This window comes from Oncorhynchus mykiss, unplaced genomic scaffold (genome assembly GCF_057628025.1).
Source record: "Oncorhynchus mykiss isolate SJ-2025 unplaced genomic scaffold, ASM5762802v1 scaffold101, whole genome shotgun sequence".
Taxonomy (NCBI): domain Eukaryota; kingdom Metazoa; phylum Chordata; class Actinopteri; order Salmoniformes; family Salmonidae; genus Oncorhynchus; species Oncorhynchus mykiss.
The window spans coordinates 1,529,296-1,548,647 of NW_028322100.1; the positions used below are offsets into that span (position 1 = coordinate 1,529,296).

At 43.3% G+C, this 19,352-nt stretch overlaps 1 protein-coding gene across 2 annotated transcripts in view; it reads left to right on the plus strand.

Annotated features, from left to right (window-relative positions):
- Window positions 1–7,419, plus strand: part of LOC110531531 (A disintegrin and metalloproteinase with thrombospondin motifs 14) — a 153,750-nt gene extending 146,331 nt beyond the window's left edge. For both annotated transcript variants that reach the window (XM_090228786.1, XM_090228789.1), the window contains exons 20-22: window positions 247–376; window positions 3,051–3,161; window positions 5,491–7,419. In XM_090228786.1, coding sequence (XP_090084912.1) covers window positions 247–376; window positions 3,051–3,161; window positions 5,491–6,167 — 918 coding nt within the window. In that variant the 3' untranslated portion in view covers window positions 6,168–7,419. The remainder of the gene's footprint in view (window positions 1–246; window positions 377–3,050; window positions 3,162–5,490) is intronic.
- The last annotated feature ends 11,933 nt before the right edge of the window (window positions 7,420–19,352 follow it).

Consider the following 19,352-nt stretch of genomic DNA (forward strand, 5'->3'; position numbering starts at 1 on the left):
GGAGAGGGGATTCAACAGAGACAGGTTATCTGACCCGCTGTCTCTCTGTCTCTTTCTGTGTGGCCACCACAGTGTTCAGTAAGCTGTGGAGAGGGGATTCGACAGAGACAGGTTATTTGACCCGCTGTCTCTCTGTGTCTCTCTGTGTGGCCACCGCAGTGTTCAGTAAGCTGTGGAGAGGGGATTCGACAGAGACAGGTTATCTGACCCGCTGTCTCTCTGTGTCTCTCTGTGTGGCCACCACAGTGTTCAGTAAGCTGTGGAGAGGGGATTCGACAGAGACAGGTTGTGTGTAGAGCCACAGACAACACCATCGGCCAGTGCGAGGGAGACAAGCCTGAAACTGTCCTCATCTGTAAACTGAGCCCGTGTCCAGGTAGAGTACATACACACACATGCATGCTCTTACACACACACACACACACACACACACACACACACACACACACACACACACACACACACACACACAGTCAATGATGTGTAATAACTGTTTCTCCTGCTATCCCTATAAGTGCTTCAGAAGACCTCTGTAGCACTTATTGTTTGTGTGTGTGTGTGTGTGTGTGTGTGTGTGTGTGTGTGTGTGTGTGTGTGTGTGTGTGTGTGTGTGTGTGTGTGTGTGTGTGTGCACGTCTGTATCTGTGTCTATACATGCATCTGAACAGTTGGGAAAGGCCAATATAAATGGACCCTTCTCCTCCATAACTCCTGGGGGGAATGGGGGGGAATTGAGCTTTGTACCCAGTTCTGTTTTCTGAGGAGTGACTTCCAGGGGGTGAAACACTTTTAGGGGACACCTCTTTATGAAGTATTAGAAAGGAGGATGAGAGTTGTCCAAACATGAATGGGTGACATTTAGGAGAGGAGAGGAACAGGGGTTCTTAAAGAGCTCTGATTACCTGGGGAGACAGGAGAGGAGAGGGAACAGGGGTTCTTGAAGAGCTCTGATAACCTGGGGAGACAGGAGAGGAGAGGAACAGGGGTTCTTAAAGACCTCTGATTACCTGGGGAGACAGGAGAGGAGAGGAACAGGGGTTCTTAAAGACCTCTGATAACCTGGGGAGACAGGAGAGGAGAGGAACAGGGGTTCTTAAAGACCTCTGATTACCTGGGGAGACAGGAGAGGAGAGTAGGGGGTTCTTTAAGAGCTCTGATTACCTGGGGAGACAGGAGAGGAGAGTAGGGGGTTCTTTAAGAGCTCTGATTACCTGGGGAGAGAGGAGAGTAGGGGGTTCTTTAAGAGATCTGATTACCTGGGGAGACAGGAGAGGAGAGGAACAGGGGTTCTTTAAGAGCTCTGATTACCTGGGGAGACAGGAGAGGAGAGTAGGGGGTTCTTTAAGAGCTCTGATTACCTGGGGAGACAGGAGAGGAACAGGGGTTCTTAAAGACCTCTGATTACCTGGGGAGACAGGAGAGGAGAGGAACAGGGGTTCTTAAAGAGATCTGATTACCTGGGGAGACAGGAGAGGAGAGGAGGGGGTTCTTAAAGACCTCTGATTACCTGGGGAGACAGGAGAGGAGAGGAGGGGGTTCTTAAAGTGCTCTGATTACCTGGGGAGACAGGAGAGGAGAGGCACAGGGGTTCTTAAAGAGCACTGATTACCTGGGGAGTTTGGAACAGTTGCAAATCCCTAGTTCGGGAACCACTGCCATAGCAATTTCCTTTTGGTGCTTTATGTAAGCTTTTTTTGAAGGTTCTATGAAGAACCATGCTCAAGGTTCTAAATGGAACATGGTGCTAATGTTCTATAAAGAACCATTAATAAAAGGTTCTATATAGCATCAAAAAGGGTTCCGCTATGGTTGCAACCCTTTTCTTATGATCCTTTATAGAACCTTTATGGAGAATGGTTCTATAAAGAACCTTCTTTAATCGTAAAGGTTCTTTGTAGATCCTATTGAAAACCATACAGGGTTTTATTCTGGTCAGACATGTTATGTTGTTAAAATTCTCTAGGTGTTATTATTGACAAGTTGAAACAAGTGAGCTTCCTCTGGAACAGCTGGGGTCCCTGAGGAAAGACTTGAGACCCACTGACTGATTTAGTCAGCTGTTCTCAACTAACACAAGGCCATAACATGAGTCTTTCACAGGACACCATCATTGACCATTGTCATATCTAATATGTAATGGAATTACACACGCCCCAAAATATTCTAATGAGCTGCTTCCCCTACATTTTAATTATCACTAAAAGAGATAAGACCCATTTTATGAACTGTAAAGAACCCTAGTTCTGAACTGTAAAGAACCCTAGTTCTGAACCGTAAAGAACCCTAGTTCTGAACTGTAAAGAACCCTAGTTCTGAACCGTAAAGAACCCTAGTTCTGAACCGTAAAGAACCCTAGTTCTGAACTGTAAAGAACCCTAGTTCTGAACCGTAAAGAACCCTAGTTCTGAACCGTAAAGAACCCTAGTTCTGAACCGTAAAGAACCCTAGTTCTGAACCGTAAAGAACCCTAGTTCTGAACCGTAAAGAACCCTAGTTCTGAACCGTAAAGAACCCTAGTTCTGAACCGTAAAGAACCCTAGTTCTGAACCGTAAAGAACCCTAGTTCTGAACCGTAAAGAACCCTAGTTCCGAACCGTAAAGAACCCTATTTCTGAACCGTAAAGAACCCTAGTTCTGAACCGTAAAGAACCCTAGTTCTGAACTGTAAAGAACCCTAGTTCTGAACTGTAAAGAACCCTAGTTCTGAACTGTGAAGAACCCTAGTTCTGAACTGTAAAGAACCCTAGTTCTGAACTGTAAAGAACCATTTGAAGAGCTCAAAGGGCTATTTGAGTCATTATGGTTCCACATAGAACCATCACCTTCCCAAAAAACCCTTATGTAGGGTTGCAGTTCAGGTCACGTTCCCCAAAATGTCCAGGATGTCCAGAACTCCCAGTTGGTACATTACCAGAAGAAGTAAGGGAAAAAGCAAGACATCTGGAATCGTCCAACCTGGATTTCTGGAAAACCTATGATTTTTGCAGCCCAAAGTCCCACCATGTAATTATCTGTAAAGCTTGCCATCTCTCATCCTCTGGTAAAAACAGGACAGTCATCGCTGCCCCCGTTCACTAAAGAAGCGATGGAGAATTCAACAACAAAGACGGAGGGTGTACATCAGATTGTTCCTGAGAATCCTGTCCACAAACTCTCCTTCAGTAAGTGAGCATGGGATGCCTCTATTGGATTTTTATTGGATTCTAGTCTAGTCTATTCTTCTATTGGATTTTATTGGATTCTAGTCTATTCTATTCTTAGCAGGCTTACCGTTTTAAACATCTGATATTAAAGAGTGTGTCTGGGAATTCGGGGAATAGCCCTGACTGGGACCCATAACCTTTAGGCGTTACACCAAGACATCCAAATCTGTTCTTTTGTGACCAACTTTTTATTCAGATTTGTATTTTTGATTTCAGAGCGCGTTTACAAGTACAAAAACAATCATATAAATGTGTACAAAGATAACCCAGTCCCCATCCAGCCACCCTCAGTCGTTCCTTGACTAGCACCATTCCTTCTTGTTGTCGATGATTCTAGTGTTATGACTTCTAATAGTAACTGTATCCACTGGTTATATGGGAGAGAGTGAGGTGGTCGGCCATCTTTAGAGCCAATCATTTTTCAGCAGCAGTGTCACGGTCGTGTGTTGAATGAATGGACCAAGGCGCAGCGTGCATAGAGTTCCACGTGTTTATTAGATGAAACTCACAGGGAAAAAAACAATAAAGCGCAAAACAAAAAAGGTGCCTCTAATGTAGTGCTCGCAGTCCGCGCCTCAGATGCTACATCAGTCCGCGCCTCAGATGCTACATCAGTCCGCGCCTCAGATGCTACATCAGTCCGCGCCTCAGATGCTACATCAGTCCGCGCCTCAGATGCTACATCAGTCCGCGCCTCAGATGCTACATCAGTCCGCGCCTCAGATGCTACATCAGTCCGCGCCTCAGATGCTACATCAGTCCGCTAATAGAGGACAAGTAAAGGCCAGATGCACTACTTTTGTGAAATATATATTTTTATTAAATTCTGATTTTGCAGGGAGTGCTGCAGCACCCTCACTCAGCACCCCTTACTTCCCACGGTTATGTCCGTGTGGATCCATTTGGGTAAGTAAGTCTCGAGACCGGATGACAACATTTTGGAAAACAGTTTAATATCTGTGTTTATCAAAGATAGAAGGCCAGTTTTATTGCTTCTTTAATTAGCACTACAGTTTCCAGCTGTGCTAACATAATTGCGAAAGGGTTTTGGTCAATGATCAATTTGCGTTTTAAAATAATAAACTTGGATTAGCTAACACAACATGCCATTTTAGCACAGAAGTGATTGTTGCTGATAATGGGCCTCTGTACGCCTATGTAGGTATTCCATTAAAAATCTGCTGTTTCCCAGCTACATGACCTTTAAAGGGTCATTTACAACGTAAACAATGTCTACACTGTATTTCTGATCAATTTGATGTTATTTTAATGGACAAAAAATCTGAATTTCTTTCAAAAACAAGGACATTTCTAATTTCTAGTGACCCTAAACTTTTGAACAGTAGTGTATATGTATTATTAAATGTAATTGTTATCTTTAGTGTTAATAGGCCATAGATGTGAAACAAATAAACAGGTTCCACAGTGAAACCCAGCCATTGGTCGTTCTCCATCCAGGTCATAGTGTCGCTCCTCTGTTACATTGGCCACTGTCTCCAAACTTTCCACTTCAGTAGAGTATGTATCAATTTTTTTAGAAAGGAGCAGTGCAAGAGATTCATTTATCGGTTTTAATTGCAAGTCGAAGGCAGACGTAATTTCCTCACTAACAATCTCTTGGATAGTATTGGCCAACTCTTTCTGTTGTCAGGTGTTTGAATAAACATCTTTATGTTGCATTCAAGCCTCAGTTTTGGATGTATTCATTTTTTCGACAGTGTGCGGGTCGCCATCTCTTCCATCTCTTTCTGTAGACCATACTTTTTTAATGGCTAGCTCAGAATATGAGCTTTCCAAAAGTTGTTTATATGCCCTTCCAGCATTGTTATTTTGACTCCTACACACCTGGAACAGACACTGTTCAGTAGTAAGGACCTTAAAACACAGCAGACGGCATCTTATCATTCATGGGTGTTGAGAAGATGTTCTGAATGGACAGAATAGGCCAGCTACTGGAGAGAAATAGACCTGCTATCGTTCTTTTTTAATACAGTGACCAGCCCACACCTTAATGTGATGTTATGTGTAATACACATTTATTTGAAAATAAGTCAGTTCATTCCTAGTTATTTTGCAAAAGAATAGCCAGGAGAAAGCCACAAGTTTTCGATGCATGCCAGCGGAGCGGGATACGGTTGAAGAGGTTGCCAGGTGTTGGGTTGCCAGGTGTTGGGTTGCCAGGTGTTGGGTTGCCAGGTTTTGGGTTGCCAGGTGTTGGGTTAAGGTCACTACTGTATGAGGAAAGAGCTGTAATGTGTCTGACTCTGACTCTGCTCTCGCCCCACAGATGAGCCATGTCTTGGAGACAAGTCTATATTCTGCCAGATGGAGGTCCTAGCCCGTTACTGTTCCATTCCTGGCTACAACAAGCTGTGCTGTGAGTCCTGCAACAGGAAGGAAGGCTTCACCACCCTCTTCTCTCCATCCCCAGACCTCCACAAGACTGGAGGATCCTCAGACTCTGAGACTGGCCAGGAGACCTCTACCCAGCCCAACCCCACCGCCTCCACCACCCAACCATCAGACTCCCCACTCCCCACCACCACCCAGAGCCCATCCCGAACCACTAAGACCCCTAGACGGCCTCGCTCCACTGCTCAGGGCCTGACCACCTCACCGTCGGCAAGTGCCGTCGTTACCCAGGGTCCTTCCTTTGGGGCCAGGGATGGAGACTTGGTCCCTGGGCTCCCTTCTCTACCTCCAGGTCCCAGCCCGCCTCTCCGGCCCCGGCTCCGATCCATCGCTTCTCCAGACTCCATTGGAGACGCTGCTTTATCGCCATCTAAAGAGCACAGCAGTCCAAACAACCGCTCTTTAGGCCAATCCGCCGGCCCAGGCCCTGAACCCGGGCCTGCTGGAACTGTGGCTGGCGTTGCTGCTGCCAGATCAAGAAGGGAGGATGTAGGATCAGACTCGGCTCACAGAACCAGAACAACCAGGACCCTGTCCCATGTGCTGACATGATCACTGACTTATCCTGGGACTTGCTGCTCAGTAATATGGTCCACCGTGACTTCTGTCAGCTCAACGTTATTGCAACGTTGTTACAGCATTAGAGTGTTACAGCGTTACAACGTGACAATGTTACAATATGACAATGTTACAATGTGACAACTTTATTACAACATTATTACAACCATCTGATGGATTATCCTGGACTGGACTCTCACCCGATTGCTGCAAGAATAAATTAACATAAAATGTAAAAAAAATAAAAATCCATGCCAGTGGACTTAGACCACTAATGGTTACCTCATCGAACCAGCAGAGTGATCTCTATGCATTTGCACTGCATCACTCAGCCCTCTCTGCTTCAGTTAATAAATGGAATAATAAACAAGAAAATAAAAGGGTGCTGGAACTAAAGTGACTACAAGACATGTTAAACAATGTGACGACGGCCATTGCTACCATTTACTTCCTGATCTGTGTACAGTTGTGCTGTAACGTATTTTGAAAAGTGCATCAGAACTACTTATTGAACTTTAATATTGTGAAGATATTGTGTGGCACGGCCACACCAACAAAAAAAAAAACTTCACTTTGGGGGGGCTGTCACAAGTTGAAGTGATGATGTCACACGTATTGGTGATGTCACCAGTTTGGAGATGATGTCACAATGTATTGGTGATGATGTCGCAGTGCCTTGGTGATGATGGCACTTCCTCCAGGGAGCTTTGTAACCTCTCCCCATTGGTGCTCTTATTGTTGACGTGCTTCCCAAACAACCATTTACAAGAGATTGGGCCTCAGAGGTCATCTAAAGGTCAACAGGTCAAGTCTGTTTGTAAAGCCAACCCCACTGTAGCATGCACATTACCTTTGTGGAAAAACTCACACATATGCTTTAAAAGATAAAAAGAAAACCATTCTTGATATTTTTTTGTAAGTGATATATTTTTCAAGTAATATTGTATATAGTGTACATTTCAGCAGCATATTATTATCTAAGAAACTAACAGCCAGCCAACAGAATGTAAAGTATAATGATGTCAGTCGAGAAGTAGAGGGAATGCTGTAAGTCTGCAGAGTGGTTGGTCTGATGTCACGCTGTTTCAAGTTGTGCATTACCTCATTTCTGTCTTGCAGTTCATAACATCATTATGTGTATTGTATAGTTCTTGTATATACATGAATGAAAAGCTTTAAATGTTAATATTTATTAAATTTTTAAATTGTAGGGAGAAAAAAAAACGTTTGAAAGAAAAATGTAAAAGTTGTTGTCTTTTTTTGCATCATCTTGGTCCGAGTCGAGAGCTAATTGTAAAAACTCAGTCAGATTAGGACAATAATCCTTTTTCCTATGCTCAACCCTTTTTTTTTATGCTAACAGCAGGATTCAGTTCATCCCAGACCACATCTTAAAAGGACAATCTGCAGTTGATACATTGATCTTTAGGCTTCTAAATATTGATGATGTATAGCCATTGATTCTTGAAGAATATAACTTATAGATAGATGCCTCATTAGAATAGTTCAACTGTCGTACTCAATCAGAACTCTAAAATACGCTGACTGTACAAACATTAAGACTTAGTTGTGTCAACTGTAAATTTTGGTGTTCCTCAAGGTTCCGTTTTAGGACCACTATTGTGTTCACTATATACTTTACCTCTTGGGGATGTCATTCGAAAACATAATGTTAACTTTCACTGCTATGCGGATGACACACAGCTGTACATTTCAATGAAACATGGTGAAGCCCCAAAATTGCCCTCGCTGGAAGCCTGTGTTTCAGACGTAAGGAAGTGGATGGCTGCAAACTTTCTTCTTTTAAACTCGGACAAAACAGAGATGCTTCTTCTAGTTCCCAATAAACAAAGAGATCTTCTGTTGAATCTTACAATTAATATTGATGGTTGTACAGTCGTCTCAAATAAAACTGTGAAGGACCTCGGCGTTACTCTGGACCCTGATCGCTCTTTTGACGAACATATCAAGATTGTTTCAAGAACAGCTTTTTTCCATCTGCGTAACATTGCAAAGATCAGAAATGTTCCATCCAAAATTGATGCAGAAAAATTCATCCATGCTTTTGTTACTTCTATGTTAGACTACTGCAATGCTCTACTTTCCGGCTCCCCGGATAAAGCACTAAATAAACTTCAGTTAGTGCTAAATACGGCTGCTAGAATCCTGACTGGAACCAAAAATGTTGATCATATTTCTCCAGTGCTAGCCTCCCTACACTGGCTTCCTGTTAAGGCAAGGGCTGATTTCAAGGTTTTACTGCTAACCTACAAAGCATTACATGGGCTTGCTCCTACCTGTCTTTCCGATTTGGTCCTGTCGTGAATATACTTAGCGTACGCTACGGTCACAAGACGCAGGCCTCCTAATTGTCCCTAGAATTTCTAAGCAAACAGCTGGAGGCAGGGCTTTCTCCTATAGAGCTCCATTTTTATGGAACGGTCTGCCTACCCATGTGAGAGATGCAGACACGGTCTCAACCTTTTAAGTCTTTATCGAAGACTCATCTCTTCAGTAGGTTCTATGATTGAGTGTAGTCTGGCTAGGAGTGTGAAGGTGAACGGAGAGGCTCTGGAACAACGAACCGCCCTTGCTGTCTCTGCCTAGCCGGTTCCCCTCTTTCCACTGGGATTCTCTGCCTCTAAACCTATTACAGGGGCCGAGTCACTGGCTTACTGGTGCTCTTCCATGCCATCCCTAGGAGGGGTGCGTCACTTGAGTGGGTTGAGTCACTGGTCTTCCTGTCTGGGATGGCGCCCCACCCCCCTTGGGTTGTGCCATGGCGGAGATCTTTGTGGGCTATACTCAGCCTTGTCTCAGGATGGTAAGTTGGTGGTTGAAGATATCCCTCTAGTGGTGTGGGGATTGTGCTTTGGCAAAGTGGGTGGGGTTATATCCTGCCTGTTTGGCCCTGTCCGGGGGTATCATCGGATGGGGCCACAGTGTCTCCTGACCCCTCCTGTCTCAGCCTCCAGTATTTATGCTGCAGTAGTTTATGTGACCGTAGCGTACGTTATGCCATCAATTAAAATAAATACATCAATATTAGCTGTGAAATCATTTTCAGACAGGGAGGGACCAGGAAATTAGGTCACAATGCGGACAGTGGGCGGTGTAGACACTTTTCATAAATGTGTAGACACTTTTCATAAAATATCACAATTCGAATGTGGACAATATCAGGACACATGACACGTTAGTACTAGGTATTATAACGGTGGATTCTGAATGATGGTGGTGACGAGTTGTCGTGCAGAGTACCGCGTTATTGGAAACTCACGCTGTTCTGCGGGCAGTATTGCCAGTTTTGACAAGATGGAGTACAGCAAACTTTTCGTAGCAGGTTTAGGATAACTTAAATAGCAAGTTAAGAGAATTAACATAGCAAGTTAGAAGAATTAGGTTAAGGTTAGGAAAAGGGTTAGGGTTAAAAGGTCACCTAAAATCAGTGTTGTGTTCGAGACCACCTAAAGTGAGATCGATTGAAGACCAAGACCGGAGCAAATCGAGCCACTCTAAAAATGTTTACTAACCCAAACACAGTGGGGAACAATGGGCCTTCTACGCATTCAGAGAAGGGCTAAGGATGAATAAAATAATGATTATAATAATGATAATTATATTATTATTTTCAATTCTGTTCTGAATAAATCTGGGACGGCAGGTAGCCTAGTGTTTAGAACGTTGGACTAGTAAACAAAAGGTTGCAAGATTGAATCCCTGAGCTGACAAGGTAAAAAATCTGCCCCTGAACAAGGCAGCCCACTGTTCCTATGCTGTCATTGAAAATAAGAATTTGTTCTTAACTGACTTGCCTAGTTAAACCAAAGGTAAAAAATATCTTCAGTTTTTGTTGGAAAGGAAAGGGATTTATCTCTGGGGAGAAATATCTCTGGGATTGGGTAGCCCATCAGAAGCAAGATTAAGGCGTCTGCCATTCAACTGTATTAGGGAAACATTTTGGAGTGATAGTGGAATCAACCAATCAAATTTTGACTTCATGACTGGGACCGTTTTTACAAAAACATATGGAAACAACATGTCACTGCGCAATAGCGAGCAGTAGTTTTCCCACGGCCTAGCTAGCTAGCTAGCTTTTGTTGTCAGCTGGTTTGCAGCGGCTGTAGCAGCTGTTATCCAAGAGGATGTTGTTGCTAATTTGTTAGCTTCTCCATTTTCAAGAATAACTTTTAACAAGTTAAGTTTCATATGATGTTCATCATCAGGTGAGTGGAACTGTGTTTGTTATTGCAGCGTGCTTCCTATTGTTAGTCGTCTCTTTGAAAATAACTTGTGTGTGTGTGTGAAACGTTGTTGCATTTTAAGTGGAACTGACAGCATTTTAGCATCATGAAATCTTATTCAAGTCTGTTCATGTACACCCCCAGGAAGAATGACACTTAAAAACAAATAATCTGACAATCGACCACTTAGATATGGTCATATCCACGTTTTCATAAATTCTTAGAATGTTTGGGAATTCCGTATGCTTAATGCATTTGTGGAAATTCTATAGCAGTATAGAGTGAGAAAGCGGCCGTGTGTTTGGACAATCAATAGACACTGCAGTAAATAAAACAGAATAAAACCATCTGTCTTGTCCATAATCATTCACTTTGAACTGGACTGTGTGTTTACAGGCAGTAGGGCCTGTCATCATTCACTTTGAACTGGACTGTGTGTTTCCAGGCAGTAGGGCCTGTCATCATTCACTTTGAACTGGACTGTGTGTTTACAGGCAGTAGGGCCTGTCATCATTCACTTTGAACTGGACTGTGTGTTTACAGGCAGTAGGGCCTGTCATCATTCACTTTGAACTGGACTGTGTGTTTACAGGCAGTAGGGTCTGTCATCATTCACTTTGAACTGGACTGTGTGTTTACAGGCAGTAGGGTCTGTCATCATTCACTTTGAACTGGACTGTGTGTTTACAGGCAGTAGGGCCTGTCATCATTCACTTTGAACTGGACTGTGTGTTTACAGGCAGTAGGGCCTGTCATCATTCACTTTGAACTGGACTGTGTGTTTACAGGCAGTAGGGTCTGTCATCATTCACTTTGAACTGGACTGTGTGTTTACAGGCAGTAGGGTCTGTCATCATTCACTTTGAACTGGACTGTGTGTTTACAGGCAGTAGGACCTGTCATCATTCACTTTGAACTGGACTGTGTGTTCACAGGCAGTAGGGCCTGTCATCATTCACTTTGAACTGGACTGTGTGTTTACAGGCAGTAGGGTCTGTCATCATTCACTTTGAACTGGACTGTGTGTTTACAGGCAGTAGGGCCTGTCATCATTCACTTTGAACTGGACTGTGTGTTTACAGGCAGTAGGGTCTGTCATCATTCACTTTGAACTGGACTGTGTGTTTACAGGCAGTAGGGCCTGTCATCATTCACTTTGAACTGGACTGTGTGTTTACAGGCAGTAGGGCCTGTCATCATTCACTTTGAACTGGACTGTGTGTTTACAGGCAGTAGGGTCTGTCATCATTCACTTTGAACTGGACTGTGTGTTTACAGGCAGTAGGGTCTGTCATCATTCACTTTGAACTGGACTGTGTGTTTACAGGCAGTAGGGTCTGTCATCATTCACTTTGAACTGGACTGTGTGTTTACAGGCAGTAGGGCCTGCCATCATTCACTTTGAACTGGACTGTGTGTTTACAGGCAGTAGGGCCTGCCATCATTCACTTTGAACTGGACTGTGTGTTTACAGGAAGTTGCAACAGCGAGACATTAGATCATTAGAACGCATTCGCCAAAAGACACAAAATACACCTGAATGGATTTCTGTAAATATATAAATACCACAGAAGTCCTCTTACATTTGGGAACTGTACAGTCCTATTGATCAAACAACCATGAAAAGGTAGACTCTCTCTCTCCCTCAGTTATGCATATCAACAGGATCAACAACTAATGCTAGCCAGAGTGAGATGAACTAAAATCTAACGAGGGAACATTAGATAAACCCTCTCAAACTTTTTCAGCTAGTTGGCCATCAAAATTGCACTGATAAACGATGGGGAATTGTAGCCTCCATGTCCTTCTGCAGCTTGCCTGCCAATGCATTCTTGTCCCAACCAAGCACCCAAGCTAACTGGCTAAAGTTGCATCTCTAGCTGTGTATATCCATCGAAAAAGGGGAAAAAGTAGTCACTCACCCACTCCTCCAATGGCATGACATCCTCCTAGCAAATATCTAGCTAGCTATCTAGCTAACTCTAGGCTCTGTATTTTTAGCTTGCTACATAGATACGCTAGCCTATTAGCAATGTTTTGATTGACTTGTAATCATTGCCCTTGCTAGTTTGATTGTATTGACATTCCCAGCTTTAGTTACATTCGTCATTGAAACTGAAACAGTGCATCCGGAATGGAGGCAGCAGGAGATGTACCAGGCCAGCTTGGATTTACAACCTGACAGGCCAGCTGTGATTTACAACCTGACAGGCCAGCTGGGATTAACAACCTGACAGACCAGCTGGGATTAACAACCTGACAGGCCAGCTGGGATTAACAACCTGACAGGCCAGCTGGGATTTACAACCTGACAGGCCAGCTGGGATTTACAACCTGACAGGCCAGCTGGGATTTACAACCTGACGGGCCAGCTGGGATTTACAACCTGACGGGCCAGCTGGGATTTACAACCTGACAGGCCAACTGGGATTTACAACCTGACGGGCCAGCTGGGATTTACAACCTGACAGGCCAGCTGGGATTAACAACTTGACGGGCCAGCTGGGATTTACAACCTGACAGGCCAGCTGGGATTTACAACCTGACGGGCCAGCTGGGATTTACAACCTGACAGGCCAGCTGGGATTAACAACTTGACAGGCCAGCTGGGATTAACAACCTGACAGGCCACCTGGGATTAACAACTTGACAGGCCAGCTGGGATTTACAACCTGACAGGCCAGCTGGGATTTACAACCTGACAGGCCAGCTGGGATTTACAAACTGACAGGCCAGCTGGGATTTACAACCTGACAGGCCAGCTGGGATTTACAAACTGACAGGCCAGCTGGGATTTACAACCTGACGGGCCAGCTGGGATTTACAACCTGACAGGCCAGCTGGGATAAACAACCTGACAGGCCAGCTGGGATTTACAACCTGACAGGCCAGCTGGGATTTACAACCTGACGGGCCAGCTGGGATTTACAACCTGACAGGCCAGCTGGGATTAACAACCTGACAGGCCAGCTGGGATTTACAACCTGACAGACCAGCTGGGATTAACAACCTGACAGCAATATTTTTCTATCGGTGAATTATATTAGACATGCATTAATCTGCACCCATCTATTCTACCAACAATGCCTTCGTGCACGTCATGTAACGCCGAGTCAAATTTTTTAAAACCTCTCATAAAGTTTGTTTTGTGGCATAAACTGAGAATTTGATATTTTTGACTGAAATTATTATTGTCTGTTTGTTTCATATCTGCAAAGTAGTTAAAACGCTGTCAGTTCCACTTTAAACTTTAGGTCACAGGTTACTTTTGAGTGGTAAAAGTGACATGTTTTTTTTTGCAAAGGGAAATATTTGTAGTAAATTTAGTGGTAAATTTAATGGTTGTGTTTTTGTATTCTTCCGATTGGCACCTACTGGCTTATTATGCTATAGTTTATGGACTGCTTATCCTAACATCGTGCTGTGTGTGACTGCTGTCTTTCCATCAGCCCTATCCAGTGATGTAGTGGTGCTTTAACATCGTGCTGTGTGTGACTGCTGTCTTTCCATCAGCCCTATCCAGTGATGTAGTGGTGCTTTAACATCGTGCTGTGTGTGACTGCTGTCTTTCCATCAGCCCTATCCAGTGATGTAGTGGTGCTTTAACATCGCGCTGTGTGTGACTGCTGTCTTTCCATCAGCCCTATCCAGTGATGTAGTGGTCCTATAACATCGTGCTGTGTGTGACTGCTGTCTTTCCATCAGCCCTATCCAGTGATGTAGTGGTCCTTTAACATCGTGCTGTGTGTGACTGCTGTCTTTCCATCAGCCCTATCCAGTGATGTAGTGGTGCTTTAACATCGTGCTGTGTGTGACTGCTGTCTTTCCATCAGCCCTATCCAGTGATGTAGTGGTGCTTTAACATCGTGCTGTGTGTGACTGCTGTCTTTCCATCAGCCCTATGCAGTGATGTCGTGGTGCCTGGAGATGTGGGTGTGCTCTAATTTTGCCAAAAAGTTCCCAAACGGCCCGTCCAGCGAAGGAGGTTTTGTCACACGTGGTGTCTTTCTTATGTTTTCAGATTTTCACTCTCAAAATCACACCTTTTTTAGAATAGAAACAATAGTCCACAACAATGCTTAAACCGCATCAATCTGATTGGGTGGGCCTGTCAGGGCCTTGCTCCCCACTGGGTGGGCCTCTGTCCACCAAGGCTCATCCACGTCTACGCCCCTGATGCAAACAGCTCATGATGACATCACAAATAGCCTACTAACCAACAATTCTGACTAAACGTTTGAACATATCTAGCCACAAACAGACCTGCCCTGAGAACAGCCTTTGTGTCCAATAAGGCTGCTTGTCCTGCAGCACTAGAACGATCATTAGAACAGTCTTTGTTCTCAATAAGGCTACTTGTCCTGCATCACTAGAACGATCATTAGAACAGTCTTTGTTTCCAATAAGGCTGCTTGTCCTGTATCACTAGAACGATCATTAGAACAGTCTTTGTGTCCAATAAGGCTGCTTGTCCTGCATCACTAGAACGATCATTAGAACAGTCTTTGTGTCCAATAAGGTTGCTTGTCCTGCATCACTAGAACGATCATTAGAACAGTCTTTGTTCCCAATAAGGTTGCTTGTCCTGTATCACTAGAACGATCATTAGAACAGTCTTTGTTCCCAATAAGGCTGCTTGTCCTGCCTCACTAGAACGATCATTAGAACAGTCTTTGTTCCCAATAAGGCTGCTTGTCCTGTATCACTAGAACGATCATTAGAACAGTCTTTGTGTCCAATAAGGTTGCTTGTCCTGCATCACTAGAACGATCATTAGAACAGTATTTGTTTCCAATAAGGTTGCTTGTCCTGTATCACTAGAACGATCATTAGAACAGTCTTTGTTCCCAATAAGGCTGCTTGTCCTGTATCACTAGAACGATCATTAGAACAGTCTTTGTTCCCAATAAGGCTGCTTGTCCTGCATCACTAGAACGATCATTAGAACAGTCTTTGTTCTCAATAAGGCTACTTGTCCTGCATCACTAGAACGATCATTAGAACAGTCTTTGTTTCCAATAAGGCTACTTGTCCTGCATCACTAGAACGATCATTAGAACAGTCTTTGTTTCCAATAAGGCTACTTGTCCTGTATCACTAGAACGATCATTAGAACAGTCTTTGTTTCCAATAAGGCTACTTGTCCTGCATCACTAGAACGATCATTAGAACAGTCTTTGTTCTCAATAAGGCTACTTGTCCTGCATCACTAGAACGATCATTAGAACAGTCTTTGTTTCCAATAAGGCTACTTGTCCTGCATCACTAGAACGATCATTAGAACAGTCTTTGTGTCCAATAAGGCTGCTTGTCCTGCATCACTAGAACGATCATTAGAACAGTCTTTGTGTCCAATAAGGTTGCTTGTCCTGCATCACTAGAACGATCATTAGAACAGTCTTTGTTTCCAATAAGGTTGCTTGTCCTGCATCACTAGAACGATCATTAGAACAGTCTTTGTTCCCAATAAGGCTGCTTGTCCTGCATCACTAGAACGATCATTAGAACAGTCTTTGTTTCCAATAAGGCTGCTTGTCCTGTATCACTAGAACGATCATTAGAACAGTCTTTGTGTCCAATAAGGCTGCTTGTCCTGTATCACTAGAACGATCATTAGAACAGTCTTTGTGTCCAATAAGGCTGCTTGTCCTGTATCACTAGAACGATCATTAGAACAGTCTTTGTTTCCAATAAGGCTGCTTGTCCTGCATCACTAGAACGACCATTAGAACAGTCTTTGTGTCCAATAAGGCTGCTTGTCCTGCATCACTAGAACGATCATTAGAACAGTCTTTGTTTCCAATAAGGCTGCTTGTCCTGTATCACTAGAACGATCATTAGAACAGTCTTTGTGTCCAATAATGCTGCTTGTCCTGCATCACTAGAACGATCATTAGAACAGTCTTTGTGTCCAATAATGCTGCTTGTCCTGCATCACTAGAACGATCATTAGAACAGTCTTTGTGTCCAATAAGGCTGCTTGTCCTGCATCACTAGAACGATCATTAGAACAGTCTTTGTTTCCAATAAGGCTGCTTGTCCTGCCTCACTAGAACGATCATTAGAACAGTCTTTGTTTCCAATAAGGCTGCTTGTCCTGCATCACTAGAACGATCATTAGAACAGTCTTTGTTCCCAATAATGCTGCTTGTCCTGCATCACTAGAACGATCATTAGAACAGTCTTTGTTTCCAATAAGGCTGCTTGTCCTGCATCACTAGAACGATCATTAGAACAGTCTTTGTTTCCAATAAGGCTGCTTGTCCTGTATCACTAGAACGATCATTAGAACAGTCTTTGTTTCCAATAATGCTGCTTGTCCTGTATCACTAGAACGATCATTAGAACAGTCTTTGTGTCCAATAAGGCTGCTTGTCCTGTATCACTAGAACGATCATTAGAACAGTCTTTGTGTCCAATAAGGCTGCTTGTCCTGCATCACTAGAACATATCTTGTCCTCCTCTTCTCTGTGTGCTTTGTTAACATTGTATTTATGAAATGGAAATATAGAAAGAGGAGTGTTTTTGAAAATACTCTGCTGGAAGCAATATTCGAAGACATTAAGGTTATTTTATTTTCTTCTCCAGAATGCACCACATCATACTGTACAGACAACTACTAATATTGCATCTGATAGTTGACTGAAAGGCATTTATTTTGGAGGTGTTTCAGGCAGTTGCAGACAGAAGACATAGAAATACATAGTCATGAGGTTTGTGTGGTTAATTATTATGTATATATATTTTAAAATTTAACCTTTATTTAATTAGGCAAGTCAGTTAAGAACAAATTCTTATTTACAATGGCGTCCTACACCGGCCAAACCTGGGCTGCGCTGGGCCAATTGTACACCGCCCTATGGGACTCCCAATCACGGCCAGTTGTGGTACAGCTTGGATACTGGTACAGTAGATTATTCATGAATTCCTATTATGAGCTCAGCTTGTTCTCTCAGACGGGCAGACCTGTGTGTGTGTGTGTGTGTGTGTGTGTGTGTGTGTGTGTGTGTGTGTGTGTGTGTGTGTGCCAGGGCGCAGTGTTGGGTAGTAGTGTACTACTGTACATGTAATGTAACTACATTTTGCAGTAGATTGGTAGTTGAACTAAATTCAAATCTTGGTGGTGTTTTCAGTAGTTAATTCTTTTGCTATATAGCGGTGTAGCTAACTACTGGAACTACACACTACTGTTTTACCATGTAGCGGTGTCGCTAACTACTGGAACTACACACTACTGTTTTACCATATAGCGGTGTAGCTAACTACTGGAACTACACACTACTGTTTTACCATGTAGCGGTGTAGCTAACTACTGGAACTACACACTACTGTTTTACCATATAGCGGTGTAGCTAACTACTGGAACTACACACTACTGTTTTACCATGTAGCGGTGTAGCTAACTACTGGAACTACACACTACTGTTTTACCATGTAGCGGTGTAGCTAACTACTGGAACTACACACTACTGTTTAACCATGTAGCTAACTACTGGAACTACACACTACTGTTTAACCATGTAGCGGTGTAGCTAACTACTGGAACTACACACTACTGTTTTACCATGTAGCGGTGTAGCTAACTATTGGAACTACACACTACTGTTTTACCATGTAGCGGTGTAGCTAACTATTGGAACTACACACTACTGTTTTACCATGTAGCGGTGTAGCTAACTACTGGAACTACACACTACTGTTTTACCATGTAGCGGTGTAGCTAACTACTGGAACTACACACTACTGTTTTACCATGTAGCGGTGTAGCTAACTACTGGAACTACACACTACTGTTTTACCATGTAGCGGTGTAGCTAACTACTGGAACTACACACTACTGTTTTACCATGTAGCGGTGTAGCTAACTACTGGAACTACACACTACTGTTTTACCATGTAGCGGTGTAGCTAACTACTGGAACTACACACTACTGTTTTACCATGTAGCGGTGTAGCTAACTACTGGAACTACACACTACTGTTTTACCATGTAGCGGTGTAGCTAACTACTGGAACTACACACTACTGTTTTACCATGTAGCGGTGTAGCTAACTACTGGAACTACACACTACTGTTTTACCATGTAGCGGTGTAGCTAACTACTGGAACTACACACTACTGTTTTACCATATAGCGGTGTAGCTAACTACTGGAACTACACACTACTGTTTTACCATGTAGCGGTGTAGCTAACTACTGGAACTACACACTACTGTTTTACCATGTAGCGGTGTCGCTAACTATTGGAACTACACACTACTGTTTTACCATATAGCGGTGTAGCTAACTACTGGAACTACACACTACTGTTTTACCATGTAGCGGTGTAGCTAACTACTGGAACTACACACTACTGTTTTACCATGTAGCGGTGTAGCTAACTACTGGAACTACATACTACTGTTTTAGCAAAAATAAATATGTCAAAAGTAGGCAATAATTTCCTGTCTTTTTCGGCATGCCACCTGCCTAATTTTCATTTGAAATATTGTTTTGGGGTCTTTAACAGGCCGCAAAATTATACATTCTGTTAAGATATGAACCCAAAGGGAACTATTCTTGTAATGTGTAGTCTGTGACGTTTCAGATTTAGATATGATACTTTTTCACAAAGTAGTTTGGATGGAGTGAGCTTTAGTGTAGCTTAACTTATTCCGGTGTGAAGTAATTGGTAGCTTGGTAAACTACATATTCAGAGTAGCTTCAACCAACACTTCCCGTGTGTGTGTGTGTGTGTGTGTGTGTGTGTGTGTGTGTGTGTGTGTGTGTGTGTGTGTGTGTGTGTGTGTGTGTGTGTGTGTGTGTGTGTGTGTGTGTGTGTGTGTGTGTGTGTGTGTGTGTGTGTGTGTGTGTGTGTGTGTGTGTGTGTGTGTGTGTGTGTGTGTGTGTGTGTGTGAATGGAGCCAGGTCCTCCAGTCTCTCTCTAAGTCTCTC